This window comes from Schistocerca piceifrons, chromosome X, assembly GCF_021461385.2.
Source record: "Schistocerca piceifrons isolate TAMUIC-IGC-003096 chromosome X, iqSchPice1.1, whole genome shotgun sequence".
Lineage (NCBI taxonomy): Eukaryota > Metazoa > Arthropoda > Insecta > Orthoptera > Acrididae > Schistocerca > Schistocerca piceifrons.
In genome coordinates, this window is record NC_060149.1 from 101,738,967 (window position 1) to 101,756,709 (window position 17,743).

The 17,743-nt window shown below is 40.7% G+C and overlaps 1 protein-coding gene across 1 annotated transcript in view; it reads right to left on the reverse strand.

Moving 5' to 3' along the window:
- Positions 1 to 13,554, reverse strand: part of LOC124721841 (protein ERGIC-53) — a 99,790-nt gene extending 86,236 nt beyond the window's left edge. Inside the window, exons 1-6 of the mRNA XM_047246971.1 lie at positions 13,347 to 13,554; positions 10,749 to 10,805; positions 10,578 to 10,675; positions 10,235 to 10,407; positions 9,658 to 9,757; positions 7,852 to 7,975 (exon numbers count right to left, since the gene is read on the reverse strand). Coding sequence (XP_047102927.1) covers positions 7,852 to 7,975; positions 9,658 to 9,757; positions 10,235 to 10,407; positions 10,578 to 10,675; positions 10,749 to 10,805; positions 13,347 to 13,512 — 718 coding nt within the window. The 5' untranslated portion in view covers positions 13,513 to 13,554. The remainder of the gene's footprint in view (positions 1 to 7,851; positions 7,976 to 9,657; positions 9,758 to 10,234; positions 10,408 to 10,577; positions 10,676 to 10,748; positions 10,806 to 13,346) is intronic.
- Positions 13,555 to 17,743: the final 4,189 nt, after the last annotated feature.

The following is a 17,743-nucleotide window of genomic DNA, read 5'->3' on the forward strand; positions in this document are numbered from 1 at the left end:
TACATTGTTTTCTTTCTCTGCTTTCCCATGTTTGTCACCTTCTGAATCGGACATGCTTCCAGCTGGTTGGTTTGTGGTATTGAAGGGACCAGACTACTAGGGTCATCAGTCCCTTTTTCCATGAACTTTAAACACCCACAAGGAATAAAAACAATGGAGATGACAAGAGACAACACAGGACAAGAAAGACACAGACAGAGACCAGACAAAAGGAATTAAAAATCACACGGAGTGTGACAGTGGTTGGCTGACCATAGGAGAAAAATAAATAAATAAATAAATAAAACTCAAAATCTGCCATCGCAACGTCATCTGATAAAAGTGCAGGAAGCGTATCAGGCAGCGCAAATGTCTGCCTGGGCAGAGTTAAAAGCGGGCAGTCCAACAAGATGTGGACCACTATCAAAGCTGACTCACAGCGACGTAAAGGTGGGTTCTCGAGGCGCAATAAATAGCTGTGTGTCATCCAGGTGTGGCCAATGCGCAGCTGGCAAAGGACAACAGAGTCCTTGCGAGAGACCCGCAAGGAGGAACGCCACACACCGTTAGCCTCCTTGATGGCCTGAAGTTTGTTGGATGAAGGAAGGGCGCGCCATTCTTCACCCCAGGTGCGAAGTACCCTCTGCCGCAAAACTGACCTCAGGTCACTCTCCAAAAGGCCAACCTCCAAGGCTGGTGCACCAACAGCCTATTTGGCCAGCGTATCAACACGTTCATTTCCCGGGATGCCTACATGACCCGGGGTCCACACAAAGATCACAGAGCAGCCACAACGGGCAAGAGTATGGAGGGACTCCTGGATAGCCATCACCACAAGAGAGCGAGGTAAACACTGGTCAATAGCTCGTAAACCACTCACGGAGTCACTACAGATAACTGAGGACTCACCTGAGCAGGAGCGGATATACTCTAAGGCGCAAGAGATGGCGACCAGCTCGGCAGTGAAAACACTGCCAGCCAGCAATGAGTGTTGTTCATAATTATCCCCTAGAGTAAGAGCATAACCAACATGGCCAGCAACCATCGAATCGTCAATATAGACAACGTCAGAGCCTTGAAATGAGGCAAGGATTGAAAGAAAGTGGCGGCGGAGGGCCTCAGGAGGGACTGAGTCCTTCGGGCCCTGTGCCAAATCGAGCCGAAGGCAAGGGCCGGCCACACACCACGGGGATATACGCAGAGGCGCCTGGATAAAGAGGTGGAAGATGAAAAACCTCAAACCCAGAGAGAAGAGCCCAGACACGAACTGAGATCGTACACCCTGATCGGGGCCGCTGCTCTGGCAGATGGACGACCAAGTTGGGGAACAGCAGACGGTAATTGGGATGCCCAGGCGAGCTACAAACATGAGCAGCGTAAGCGGCCAGTAATCGTTGGCACCGGATCCGCAATGGAGGGACACAAGCCTCCACAAGTATGCTAGTGACAGGGCTTGTGTGGAAAGCTCCAGTGGCGAGTCTGATTCCGCTGTGAAGGATGGGGTCAAGCAACTGCAAAGCAGAAGGGGATGCCAAACCATAAGCTAGGCTCCCATAATCTAGACGGGACTGGATTAACACCTGGTACAGCCGTAGAAGGGTAGACTGATCAGCACATCAGCTGGTGTGACTCAAGCAACGAAGAGCGTTAAGATGCCGCCAGCACGTTTGTTTAAGCTGCCGAATATGAGGCAGCCAAGTCAACTGGGTATCGAAAACCAATCCCAAAAACCGATGCGTCTCCACCACAGCAAGAGGTTCGCCGTCAAGATAAAGCTGTGGCTCAGGGTGAACAGCGTGTCGCCGGCAGAAATGCATAACGCAGGTCTTGGCAGCCAGAAACTGGAAGCCATGCGCTACAGCCCAAGATTGCGCCTTTCAGATAGCACCTTGCAGCTGCCGTTCAGCAGCTGCAATGCCAGTGGAGCTATAGTATAGGCAGAAGTCGTCAGCATACAAGGAAGCTGAGACAGACGTTCTCATTGCCGCAGCGAGCCCATTAATTGCAATCAAAAAGAGGCAGACACTTAAGACAGATCCTTGTGGTACCCCATTCTCCTGAACTTGGGAGGAGCTATTGGAGGCCGCAACTTGCACACGGAAGAATCGAAGCGACAGAAAATTTTGTATGAAAATCGGGAGCAGACCCTGAAGACCCCAACCATGAAGCGTAGAGAGGATGTGATGTCGCTATGTCGTATTGTATGCCTTCAGCATGTAAAAAAAGACGGCGACCAGATGCTGACAATGGGCAAAGGGTGTACGGATGGCAGACTCCAGGCACAGCAGATAATCGGTGACAGAGTGGCCCTTACGGAACCCACCCTGAGACAGAACCAGAAGGCCCTGAGACTCAAGTAGTCATTAGAAAGAGGCTCAATAGTGGCAATGGAGGTGAACAAGTCCCAGTCAGTCTTATTCATAGCCCATCTGCAGGGACACCCAGAAGAGTGACGTTGTGGCAGTGACAGAAAGATCGGAAAGTGGTCACTACCGTACAAATCATCATGCACACTCCATTGGACAGATGGTAATAGGCTAGGCCTGCAGATCAAAAGGCTGATGGCTGAGTACGTGCCATGCGCCACACTGAAATGTGGGAAGGCACCATTATTTAAAAGAGAAAGGTTGAGCTGTGCCAATACTTGCTCAACGATGCTACCTCAGCCTGTTGCCATCAATCCACCCCACAGAGGGTTATAGGCATTGAAGTCGCCCAATAACAGAAAAGGTGGTGGCAATTGGGCTATCAGCGCAGCCAGGACATGTTGCAGGACATCACCACCCAGTGGAAGATAGAGACTGCAGACAGTAACAGCCTGAGGCGTCCACACCCGAACAGCGACAGCCTCTAAAGGTGTTTGTAGAGGGACAGACTCGCTGTGAAGGGAGTGAAGGACGTAGATGCAGACACCACCAGATACCCTCTTATAAGCTACCCGGTTCTTATAATAACCCCGATAGCCACCGAGGGCGGGGGTTCCCATCGCCGGAAACCAAGTTTCCTGAAGAGCAATTCAGAGGATAGGGTGAAGGCTGAGAAGTTGTTGGAGCTCAGCAAGATGGTGCAAAAAACCGCTGCAGTTCCACTGGAGGATGACACTGTCCATGGCTGAGAAAGGCGTGGAGGGACCGAGGTGCCAGATTACGCCACTGGGTCACCTGCTGCTACCGATTGAGTACCTGTTCGAGTGACATCCATTGTGTCCGAGAGTCCGGCAATATCTAGGTCCTCAGCGGACGCCAGAATCTCTACCTCGCCCTCAGACACAGAGCTTGTAGGTTGCAGTGGGGTGGGTGCCACTGCAAGTTTCTTCGTCTTAGAGGTCTTCTTGGACTTTTCTTGCTGCTCCTTTGGTTTCACTGATTCAGAGTCCAGGACGGAGGAGGATCACGAAGCCCTACGACCAGCTGCTTGTGGGCACTTATGCCACTGCTGGGCGTAATCCTTCCCACTTGCGGAAACCTGGGAAGGGAGGGACCCAAGGGACCCCTTGCGAGGGAGAGGAGCTGAAGAAGTTGGACGCTTCTCCGGCTTAGAAGCTGGGACGGACACCCACGATGGGATTGGTGGGGTGGTGTGTGTGTGTGTGTGTGTGTGTGTGTGTGTGTGTGTGTGTGTGTGTGTGTGTGTGTGTGTGGGGGGGGGGGGGGGGGTGTTGCTCCCGAGGTATGTGGCGCAGGAGCAACAGGGTGGGTAGTGACCCCCCATGGCCAAAGGGGCATGTGGAGTTGTACGGCTCGGTGAGATGACTGGAATTCACTTAACTAATGGGGCTATCACGGTGGTTGTAGCGGCAGCATATGAGGAAGTCATTTGCACAGGATGGAGTCATTCATATATCCTCTTAGCCTCAGTATAGGTCAGTCGGTCCAGGGTCTTATATTCCATGATTTTCTGCTGTTTCTGTAAGATCCTGCAGTCTGGCGAGCAAGGTGAATGATGCTCTCCACAGTTGACACAGATGGGAGGCGGGGCACATGGAGTACTGGGATGTGATGGGCGTCCACAATCTCTGCATGTGAGGCTGGAAGTACAGTGGGAAGACATATGTCCGAACTTCCAGCACTGCATCTGGGGAGGGATATAGGGCTTGACATCACAGTAGTAGACCATCACCTTGACCTCCGGTAATTTATCACCCTCAGAGGCCAAGATGAAGGCACCGGTAGCAATCTGATTATCCTTCGGACCCCAATGAACAGGCTGGCTCTAAATTGGCACGCAGCTCATCATCAGACTGCAAAAGAAGGTCCCTATGGAAAATAATACCCTGGACCATATTTAAACTCTTCGGGGTGTGATGGTAACTGAAGCAACCCCCAACTTGTCACAAGCAAGTAACCTGGGTAGAGGATGCCATCTTCATCAATACTGCCCCAGAGTGCATTTTGGACAAGCCCTCCACCTCCCCAAACTTGTCCTCTAAATACTCTATGAAGAATTGAGGCTTTGTTGACGTGAAAGAATCCCCATCAGCTCTCGTACAAACTAGGAACCACTGCCATCCTGAGCCTTACGTTCCTCCCACAGTGTGGCCAAGGAGGGGAACAATTTGGGATCGTATTTCTGAGCATTGAATTGAGCCCGAGAATGCTTAGACACTGCTGGTGGCTAGCCACCAGCTAGAGATGATATACCACACTTCATTGAGAGTCATCCACCCTGATGCCACCCACCCTGACCGAGGGCCCTCCCCACCAGCGCCACCCAGCCTCAGCACGGGCCACCTCGCAGGATGGCCATTGCCGAGAGTCCTGATGCCCCAGGGAGATAGGCATCTACTCCTTGGCATACATGGGGAGTTAACGGCGCAGGCATCAGCAGAGCGATCCCTGTGTTGTCAGGGGGCTACAACAAACAGGGTACATGGCAGCCCCACCACAACGGACTGGCTACCGTGCTGGATATTAGGTGCAAGGAAGTCCATGGTTGTGATCTCCGCAAAAAGCAACACTGCACAGTGCACGGTGGAAATCACACCCAGGAATGTATCCTCATCCAAGAGATGGAGAATGAGCAGGACGGCAATGCAACGACGAGAAAGCTGGCTAAAGGTCTCTATGCACAATGAACACAAAGCATCATGTAAGGCGCCCTTCCCCAATTGGCTCACTCTTCGGAAGAATTTGGAAATATGGAGGTCAAACCTGAGACTCCTTTTAGTCGCCTCTTATGACAGGAAGGAATACCGCCATGCTTCCAGTCCAACAGTTAATAACAGCCTCTATGGCAAGGGGCAATCTATTCTTCTCCCATTGTTGTTATTCCATCCTATACCTTAGCTTGCATGAAAGTGAAAAAAAAGCAGCACAAAAGGAACAAATGAGAAGAGGCAAGAAAGAAACCATCTGGAGTTTGTAGCTACATAACATGCTGAGAGCAAAGTAGTGGTGGTGGTTGTTTTGTATTAGGCGAACTACCTATGTGACCATACCTACGTGATCAACACCATATGCAACATTCTCTACGTTGAGCTATATGATAAAATCACAAAGCATGATATGCAAGAAGGTATCAAATAATACATCAGACAAGTGTTTTTGGATAATTGATTACTACAAAATAACTGTGTTAGTACCCATTAACAGTTTAGGGAGAAGTCTGCATACTATGCAAATTCTACAAATCCATGACCCATACTTCTTTTAAGCACCCAAATGGATGTAAAGTGAAGAACGAATGCAAGGAAACTTCATACTGTGCAATCGTTTGTTCCATACAGACAGCTTTCCCAGCTCAAACAATTCATTTATTTCCTTAGAGTCCCAAAACATCTTGGTGGCTAACAAAGAATTCTCCACACCTTCACAGGAGAACTAGAATATCCTTTATGTTCTCACAAGCTCCATATTTTCTGGATACACCTAATCAACAGCCAATAGCAAACGAGCCACCTCCCTCCACTTTTTCTGGATACACATAATCAACAGCCACATTAAAAAACTCAAGGCCATAGACTGAAAAAGCAAGAAGACAATACCTGAGATAACTACTAAGCAGGTGACAGATTCTTTCTTCTTGCTTTGACTAAGTGGAGTCTACCAATGTCAAATAACAGTGCTCAGTAAAAATATTGTGAAACCTGATCTTTGAAGGTATTTTAGTGGATCGGTGTTTCTGAAGTCCAAAAAGTATAAAAATAGACTGGATCAATTCAGTTCCTATGGTGATCTACAGCTCCAGCCCACCCTCCCCTCCCTAGTAATGATACTTTGCTCCATACACACTTCAGATGGATGCAAAGTAGCACCTCTTCGGCAAATAGTGAGAATGGTAATTATTTAATTGGGCATATGACTTTCCATGTCATACACACATGATAACACTTGAGTAGGAGTTGCTTGCTGCTCTATGCACAAGGCATGTTGCGTCTGATACCCAAGGTATTTTTCCCCATCTTAGGCACTTCAAAAGAGTAAGTTACTTCATGCACCCAGTCAAGCGCAGATTCTTAAGCTGAATATTCTCCTGCTACACCCAGTGTCCTACACAATTATAATACGCAATACACGTCAAACCAATGACAACTCTCATATAAAAGTGTGAGGGTATATCGAGGTCAATCTGTATGACAGTTGTCGTAAGTTTCACATGTGCTGTGTATTAGAACAGTGTGACATTAGGTATACCAAGAGAAATTCAACTTATGGAAATAAACCTGATCTGGAATCTTATGACTGCTGAAACCAAATCTGATTTTTTTAGTGCACTTACAATAAAAATTTTAGTTTTGTTAAGACATGTTTTGATAATACATTCGGCCAATGAAAATTTACTGCCATTGTAGGAAAGATTGCAATCTGGAGGAGGACTACCTCCACAAGGATGAAAAACTATTGTTTCTGTACTAGCATTGTGATACATCACTGTCAAGAAAGATTGGAAAATTGCAGTAAGGGACTATGGGGCACCGCTAAGGTCATCAGTCCCTAGCCTTACACACTACTTAATCCAACTTAAACTAACATGCTAAGCATCACACGCACACACACACACACACACACACACACACACACACACACACACACACACACACACACACACACAAGGGAGGACTCTAACCTCCGACAGGGGAGAGCTGCGCGGGCCAGATTCACGCATTATACATATACCTAATCAGCAGCATTGTTGCCTTGTGAGAGGATTTTCTCTAAAGCAAGCTACATAGTGAATGATTGTCATACTGTTGCCTGAGGCTTTCCCGACAGACTAGTTGCTAATATGTTTCTCCGATGAGACGCCTCATGTCATCGTGAAAACACAATATTTCATCAGTGCAACTGACATACATCTTCAGGTGTGGTTCAGGTTCACTGCACATGAAGATGTCAGCCAGTTGCACCGACAAAATATTGTGGCATGTTCACAATGACACCCGATGTCTCGTTTGAGAATCATACTTGCTCCAGTGTAAAGCACATTGAAAACATTCTGTTTTAAATGGGAATATACTGTTTCAAATGTCAAATAAATGTAAATTCAGTGTGATTTCCTTGAACACACAAAATACTTATGAAACGCTGCTATGGCAATATTGCCTATGTCACTGCTTTCTATGTGGTTCACAGCCTATGTGGAACCTATTACCTGGATGGAAACTGCAGCATTTTAATTTATTACAAGCAATAACAGTTTGGCTGATCCACAGTTTTAAACCAACTCCACAATGAAGTTTACTTTTAGTTATGATTGACAGTGACTGGCAACACTTACTGTATTTCGCATCACCTTGCAAACTAACTTCCACACTTATTAGGTAAATCTTTAAGTCAGTACACTTTAATAAATCATTTATTGCAAAGATTCAAGACTACATTTGTATTTAGTATTAAGTGCCACACCCGACAATAAAATAATGAACTAATGTACCTGCTAACCCTCCTGTTGCAGCAGAGAGACCAAAGTAACCATTTTTGGGAAGGACTACATTATCGGCTCTGAAACAGATTTCCATTTCCTGTTCATTGTTTGTCATACCACTATGGATCAGGACCTGCAAAGAACATAACAGAATTTAAATATATAGAAAAGAAGTAAAAAAACCATGCTTGTGGAACTGTTATATATATATATTCACAGAATTGTAATGTCATGCATACTGAAATCATAACTGTAAAAAATATATACATATAAAACTATAATAGTTTCCACAGAACAGTAGTGTTTCAGTATAGAAATTCTATCTCTACCCACTTGCATTTTTTGTTTACAACACTGTTTAATCATTACTTCAACAGTTTTCTGGTTTAAAGACTGCTCAATCGTCTCAGCACAATGAAGATGAGCAGAGCAGGCTAGGATTCCACTATCTGCTACATTATGACAATCTGTCTATATAAAACCTTCAGCGCCTCCCAACTGACATCACATGTTTGCACTTATTTATTCATGACATGTTGTAAATGAAATTCAGACAAAACTCATTGGAGACTGATTAAATATATATAACTACTGTACTGAACACAGTTAAGAATTCACACTTATAATGTAATCTACGATAGTTAACACTTATCTCACTTATCTGGCATCTTCACAATATTTAGTCTCTGGAGCCTTTCATAGAATTAATTCAGGTACTGCTAACAGACAGTGAAATCCTACAGAACAATTGTGAACTTCTGCATTGTAGCACTGGTTCTCATACATGAACTTCCGAACAAAATGTTTTAGCCTTAGGTACAAATAGACCACTTTGTTACTTAATCCCACGGATTATAACAACATTAATGACATTATACAGCAACACACTAGCAAGTAAGGGTAATTCAGCCACAGTGTAGAACTGAAGTTTATGTTAACAACTTCTGCAGAGATCTCCTTTGTGCATTACATTCTAGATAAATTTCTGAACTGACCCAATACAACTTTACATCTTTTGTGAATTCTCCAAGTAGAAATTTACTTAAGAAATTGTCGCCACCTTTTCAAGTGTGAATGTAATGCTATTACCTTCATTTCACAACTCTGAAATGTTATCTCCATTTCACAGATGGGTTTAAATTTTAAACCACAGCTTGTAAGTGTAGGAAAAAAAGCATACATTCCAGAACATACACTAACTACTTCATACCATCACTTCCATAAAAAATTCAAGCAACTAAGAGTAAACCTTGCGTTGGCATACAGTAGAAGTAAATAGACCAATATTTCATGAGAAGAGAGGTATGTGCCTGTTCAAATAATTGCAATGTACAGGCTACAACCCTGGCTTCTGGAACCAAGCAGATTACTTCCACAAAGCGTAAGGAAGATAAAATACACTCCAGCAAATGTCAAATGAAGTGCAAAGCAATATCTTTAGTTATCATTAAGCATATAGTTTGGCTGTAAAATTGAACAAAACAAAACTACTGTTACCACATGTACAGAGGTCCCCAATAGCAGCAGTGCAGCCAAATAAATTCAAAATCCAAAGAGCAAATGCTGAAATTAATAGATTGAGAGTATAAGAATGTCAAAGTTACAAGTCGGTGTCAAATCTGAACCCTCAATAATAGCTTTGGAGAGTTCCAGCTTTTTATGTATATTTCTGTCTCTTACACCAGTTTTAACTGCAGAAATTCCATAAATTTACAAAATTTGTCTTGGAAGTATGTGCAATATTCTTCACAAAATACGACAACTCTTGTTACCTGAAATGAAACAGCTTCTCTGTTTTCTGCATTAGAAACTTACAGTGAGTGAGTTGAGGTAATACTCTATTCGAGCTCTTGTCGGGTAAGGCTTGTTGCGGAAATCTCTCATACATCCATTCAACATCTGAGTTGCTCCATCACTGCAAATGAGGAAAAAATAAATGAACACTGCTATACATATACCTGTGCTTTCTTGTTATCTGGATGCTCACTATTCTTGAAAGAGTTTTTAGCCAATCTGACTTCCAGTATATCTTGTACAAAGTGACCTTAATACCTATAATGCTCTGTTTAAATGTTGAAGCCCTACAGCTATATGTAACACAAAATTCAAGTTAAGTTTCCATTTCTCAAACAAAGCAATTAACACATTCACTCGTATAATTTCTTATTTTAGTCCAACTTCTCTGGTAATTTATATTGTGCACACATTAACTAACAAAAGTTAAAGTAACTTCTTATCAGTGGTGAGGCAGGGGTGCTCCAAGTAGAAAAACCAACTGTTTGCATTATCATACTATTCTGGAGGTACTACACAAATTGTTTCTTGTCACATTTGTTATATAAATCAATTTTATGAACCAGCATGTTTACAACAGCTGAAGTGTAAAACTTACTGAGGATGATCAAATTCCTTTGTACCATCATTGAGTACACCCATAATGAAGGGGTTATTGTGTTTATTATCATTGTCAAATGAATCAAAGAACACACCAAGTCCAACCCATTTATCAGAACTGCCAAAAACTGGTCCATCATAGGCACCTTTTGACTCTGTGAACCAGAAAGCCTGCAAGGAAAGAAAAGAAAATGCATTATCTGTTTTATAAAAATAACCACACCATCAGTTTACATATTTAATATGGTTTACAGTAAATGGAATCGCAGATTTTTCACTTCATTAAAGGTAACTTAACAAGTACTAAACAGCACGAGTATAAAAACAGTACAGCATCCTACCAGCCCATCAGCACCCAGTCTACCTCTTCCTGTGATGCGGAAAACAATATCTACTTCCCACCAATCAAAATTTGTTTTTGATTTAGTCCATATTGCTCCTGTGAAAACAAGTAAAAATGAATGTGTGTCTGACACTTTAATTATTAACAGATGTGCCTCAAATGGACTTACCCTTTTGACTTTTCATTGACGGAGCTATTCGGACATTTTCTGAACTGGCAATGGCATCTGCAAGAAATTTGTTTACAAAATCAATAAGAATGTAGTATTAGGTCATAGACTCCTTAACATAAAACCCCGACTTATCTAGTTGTTATTACTTCGGCAAACAAAGTCCCTGGTATACCAGGGAAACTTAAGAATAGGCCTTCAAAAATGTAAAATCCCACCTATATACATTTCGGCACAGATAGTTAAGTGTTTGGCCACTAGAGACCACCTGGGATTACATTTGTAGCCTGACTGCCATGTTTTGGTTGAGAGGGTTCCACCAGATACCATCTTTACTGTGTGCAACTTTGGATACAAGATGCGTACTTTCAGCCCCTCTCTTGTATTACTGTTTATGCAATGCTTTTTTAAAAAAATGGTATAGTGACTGGGTATGACACTTGATGTTATTTCAGTAGAGATTGAAAAGGATGAAAGGAGTGAAAATTGCTTGTCAGCAATACAAGATAAATACATCTACTTTGTTCCAGCCAGTTCCTTCAAGATTTATATTCACGGGAAACTTATGAAATACACGGTTGGACTTCATAGCTACATAGAAACTAAAAAATGACTTCCAGTTTCAAGATATTTTAGTCACAGACCAGTGCAATATATACTCAGGATTTGATTATTAGTGATTTTCAAAATTTTAAACTCATTATTTTGAGCTTTAAAAGCTAGCTTTATATGTCTATATGTAATGTCATTCTGTATGGGATGCTTTCCATACACATATTTTTTGGAACATAAATCCATGTGTTAAGGGGTTAAAATAGCTTAAAAGTCTAAAAATATTAACAAATAAGTTTTTGTTCACTCTTCTCTTTAATTTATTTGCTGCACAAATTGTGCTTTGTCAAAGACCACATATCAACCAAGGTATAAATAGTGTAACCATCAGAGAGAAAGATACTAGTAAACAATACTAAGGAACTGTTAAATGAAATCAAATGGACTGTCCAAGCATTTTCATCAATAGCAAGCAAAGAAAAGACGAAACCAATGAGAAAACAATCTTGAGAAATAATGTTGACAAACAACATAAGGTGCAATAACGAAAGATCCCAATGAAGTCCAACAACTGCTTTCTTCAATTATTATCTAGACAGTCTGAATATGATGCTGGCATATCAATAGCATCATGATTACCATGCCCTTAGTATTTTTTAAAATACTGTTTATAGAACAGCACATGCACACCCCAACAGAAATTTAACGTGCAAAATCAGTTACCCCACAAATTTCACAACTGATGGTATCAAGCACCAAATGAATAAATGAAAACATTGTGGTTCTAAAAGAAGGATGGATGATTGTTTCATATCCCATTAACAACAAGGTTATCTGACAAGGAGGACAAACCCTGATGGGTCAAGGTTGGGGAAGGAAATTGGTCTGCCCACTGTTTTCATCCTAGTCCATAGGATAAACTTTCCCTTAAGAGCAATGTCCCAAATTACAGGGCAGTTCGTATGGTGATGTTTAAACACCAGAAACAGCACTTTTCAAAATTAAAGAATGAGAATTTCACACTTCCATATGTACTACTCAAGTGTCAAAAACATACACTTGCTCTGACTTTGCTCACAGGTAAAAGATATGACCGTAATGTAACAGAACTAGAAAATTAAACCGATGTATGAAGCAAATAGTAGAAAATGTATTGTCGAATAGGTAATACAAACGCTATCATGTTCATGTATATTGACAATATTTTATAACACAAGTAATAAATCAGAGTATCAACATAGACAAGGAAAGATCCTTGTATCCACACAAGAAAAAAATTATGAACTTTCGTCATTTACGGTAAACTAGAATGTTACCAAAACAATGTAACTGTAGACTTAATAGCATGTTGATAATGACAACTCTTTGTATAAGGTCTCACGAGAACACGGATATCAACGTCTGTTATGCCTATCTAAGTTCAGAAACTTAATACACCTTGTGCCCACAATTATTGGCAAAAACACTTTTTCCCAATGTTTTAATGAAACCTTTTTAATTGTAACTACATAAACGCACATTAACACGTAGGTACTATGGTCACGTGCATGTCACTTAATTCCGGCATTGACACTCAAAATATGTCATCTGTCAGTTAGTTCTTAACCTTAATTCCATGTTTAAAAATAACTACGTAACAATACGATGAAAAGCCATTTTGAATACAACTCAAATTAGTGAAATGACGTACAATGTTTACCCAACCGGTATAATGATATACAGCTCCGAAAATTATTGTTACAAAGTAACGGAATAGAACAAAAATCAAAACAGGTAAATACATACTAAAATAGTTAAAATGAAACCTGCCAAAATTAGAAAGCAACTAACTACAAAAACAATATACAACAATCGGCAACATCCCAGCTGTCATATGTTTTTCAACTACAGCAGAAAGACATTTCCATGGAAACCGGTTCTTTTACGTAGTAATGCAATCGCTGCACTGCACACAAGTATTATTTACGGCAAAATGAATTATCCATCGAAAGTTTCAAAAAACCGAAGACACCGCACATTACAACCGAATTTAACCGATTGACTTACTTCCGCCGTACTCCCAAAACGGGACAGATCCATCCTTCTGAGCCAAATATGGAGGCTTGAAACTATATTTATATTCAAACCTCCTGAACCGATTATTCCCAAAAGTCTCAGACGTCAACAATAGGACAAACACCACGCACAGCCACCTCAACCCTGCCGCCACCATGTTTCACGACGGTCAGACTGTCTTTTCTTTCCTCTTCGGCTACGTGAACAACAACACAACCTGGTCGAATTTGATTGGACGTGGAAACCAGTCGCTTTCTTCAAAGATATAATCGCACAAGTAAACTACCAGCAGGCCAGGGAGCAAGGAGTTTCGATACTAGCAAGGAGGTTAGAGTCGAACCTTCTTGGACCAAGTAGGTATTTTTACTCTTATCTGCTTGGCGGAGGTTATAATCTACAGTCTCTTTCTGTAGACAGCTTATTGGTACTGACATAGGTTGAATACTGACAAGATTTTTCGCTAAGAAACTACGTTGAATTGCAAATAGAAGCATTAATTACGTAGGTCTTGAGCTCACTATTAGCATACTCGTAACTCATAAAACACAGGAAATTCATTTTTAGGATCGTTGTAGCCCATAATATACAATGATGTAGGATTTACCACACATGGTAATATTTAGAGAATAGTACATGAAGAAGTTTTAGAATTAAGGCCAATTCATACTGGCCGTCACGTCAAGTTAAGTCACGTCAAAACATTCTACAGAGAATTTCAAATGACAGAATTCAGACTACAGTCAACGGACCGTCAGATGTCAGTGTTTCTGGGGACAGAAATTTTTTACATACGCGTCATCTGCTGACATTGGAAGTTAACCAACTTTAGCGAGATGTAAGCATGTTATAGTAGTGGACTTTGGGCTTTTGTATCTTCTTAATGCCGAAAGGCTGTGCAGCGACACTTCAGTGTCTGCTAAAACGCAATTTCATAACAACTAAGCGTGTAAGAAACGCAAAAAAGTGTTATAAAAGGCATCCTTTGTGTGAAATATAAGTTTGGCTACATGAAAATAGCTAGAATGTGAATCTAAATCGTAAATGACGATATTAGGTGGTCATGTAATTGTGTTAGTGATGAACGCGAAGATCTTCTGAATATGATAAATTCGAAAGACGAAATTATCGAGTTTCTGAGTAGTGACATTGAGACTCCCAGAAAATAAATAGTAATCTTGAAACAAGAAAACGCGAAACTATTAAATGAAACAGTTTATGGATTCGTGAAAACAGTGAATCAGTGACGGAAAATGGCCAAAAAACAGTCAAATTCGAAGTGTAAAAGAGATACGCAAACCGAAAAAAGTGTTAATAATGACGAAGATCGTGGAGAAAGAAATACAAAATATGTCAGACCTAGAAATAAACAGAAGTGGGTTGCAGTAACGTACAAAAAGAAAGGAAGAAAGCATCAAGGGAGTGACAAACAAAGCGCAGGAAATGACTTCTTAATAACTGGCGTCTCACTAACTAAAGACGTTGCAGTACTGAATAATAAGACTGATGTTCGCCCAGGGATGAATTAACACTTCAAGAACAAGTAGACAATGAAACATAATGCATTCTCGCAGATAAATCGGAATGAAAACTTTAAAGGTGTTTTCATCCATCTGGGACGAACTCGCTACGAAAGAGCAGTGAAGAAGAGATCGTAAACGAAGCACTAAATCTAATCCAGACGGCGAAAAACGTGTACCCAGCATCAAAACTAATATTAAGTAGTATCCTACACAGAAAATCGGTTAGTGATAAATACATAGGCAGGATAAACAATCGAATCGGAGAGCAGTGCCACTGACTTGGTGCAGTTTTCATGATTTCGAATAAATTTATTAGTGATAAATTTTTAGGACAATATGGGCTGCATCTAAACAGGATAAGATAGGCTACATTCAGCAATACGTACTGTGATATTCGTAAGTCCGTACTTAGTTCGGGAAACTAGTATGCAGAGATGTAGATGTCAAAATTGATACCGAAGTTGAAACGAAAATACACAAATAGCGTTTCAAAACAGACCCTGTTAAGAATATTCAGAGAAGTAACAATATGTTCTTAATGCACTTGAACATAAATGGGTTAAATTCAAACTATAAAAATGGCAGAGAAATAAAACTTAACTATTTGCTAATCATTTTGTCAGAGATATCAAATGTCAAGATCATATAAATGAATGAACACTGCCTTACAAAGGATAGTATCAAAATCTTAAATAACCTTGGTAATTCTCTTGTTGTCCGCAGATTTTGTAAGAGTAATTTAACTCAAGGAGGATCATGCAAACTTGTGGAAAGATCAGTGAGATATAAAGCAAGATTCGATTTCGATTCCCTTAATGAAGAATGTATATTTGAAAGCTGCTGCATAGAATTAGGCCAAAATATTGAAATTTTATCTGTGCATATAACTCCAGGTGCAGAGATAACTAAATAATTTTTGTCGAAATTCCGGTACCTATTACATAAATTTCAAAAATAAACCAAGAAAAGAGTCACAATAACTGCTGATTTCATCATAGATTTAGCCAGTGAAGCCAGAAACTCAACAAAATTCAATGATATGATTGAAATACCGGGTTTCCGTGCTAATTTCACTGATTTTACTCAAGTAAACGAAATGTCAGCAACATGTGTAGATACTACTTTAACCAATTAAACTTATAATGAGGCAAATGAGTTTCGTTTACATTTAGGACTTTCTGATCATTGCGCTCTATTTATGGAATTACCAAAAACAATATAACCTTGTCCGAAAGGAACCTATACCAAACGAGAGTTCAGCACAGATAATATGAACTTATTCAATCATAGGTTAAATAAGGCAGAGTCGTTTGGTTTAAATGGGTTAAAATGAAACATGGAAAAGACTCAGTTAAGGTAGTTTATAGCAAAACAAGTAAAATTAAATGATATTCAGATCAGGCACAGAAACCAGGATTTCCAGGGAGCTAGCTGGGTGAAATTCCTAGAAATGCAACTAGATAAAAATGGGCTCACATATACAGTACTTTGAAAAAAATTAGTTAGCCTAATATTTGCAATTAGGATATCACACAATGTTACCAAGATGGACATAGAAAAGCAGTACATCACAGCTACTTTGAGTCACTAATAAGGTATGGAATTGTATTCTGGGGTAACTCAACAATATGTGTCGAACATTTAAACTTCATAAAACCATCATTAGAAATATGCACATGGTAGGACAAAGAAAATCATGTCACCTACTCCTAAAAAATCTAAGTCCATTAAGTGTTCCCCCAATATACATCTATGAGCTAATCATCTTTTTGTACATTCTTGACCTATTTGTAGCAACTCATTATCAGCATGATTACAATACCAGAAATCAAAATAATTTTATGCTGCCCAAACACCACTTAAAACTTTATGTTCAAACTCCACAGTATATGGGTCTGAAAATTTATAGTGAATTGAAAGGAAGAGAATTGCTCCTCATAAGTTTAGAAACACTGGAAAATTCTAATATGAGAAACTAGTGCAGAAATGTTATTCAGCAGAAAAATTCAAGAACGACAACCTGAAAATTTGAGCAGGAGAGAGCAAGCACTTGTTGTTGTTGTTGTTGTGGTCTACAGTCCTGAGACTAGTTTAATGCAGCTCTCCATGCTACTATATCCCATGCAAGCTTCTTTCATCTCTAAGTACTTACTGCAACCTACATCCTTCTGAATCTGCTTGCTGTATTCATCTCTTGGGTCTCCCTCTACAATTTTTACCCCCACGCCAATGCCAAATTAGTGATCCCTCGATGTCTCAGAACATGTCCTACCAACCGATCCCTTCTTCTAGTCACGTTGTGCCACAAACTCCTCTTCTCCCCAATTCTATTCAATACCTTCTCATTAGTTATGTGATCTACACATCTAATCTTCAGCATTCTTCTATAGCACCACATTTCGAATGCTTCTATTCTCTTCTTGTCCAAACTATTTATCGTCCATGTTTCACTTCCATACATGGCTACACTCCATACAAATACTTTCAGAAACGACTTCCTGACACTTAAATCTATATTCGATGTTAACTAATTTCTCTTCTTCAAAAACACTTTCCTTGCCATCGCCAGTCTACATTTTATATCCTCTCTACTTCGACCATCATCAGTTATTTTGCTCCCGAAATAGCAAAACTCCTTTACTACTTTAAGTGTCTCATTTCCTAATCTAATTCCCTCAGCATCACGCGACTTAATTCGACTACATTCCATTATCCTCGTTTTACTTTTGGTGATGTTAATCTTATATGCTACTTTCAAGACACTATCCATTCTGTTCAACTGCTCTTCCAAATCCTTTGCTGTCTCTGACAGAATTACAATGTCATCGGCAAACCTCAAAGTTTTATTTCTTCTCTGTGGATTTTAAT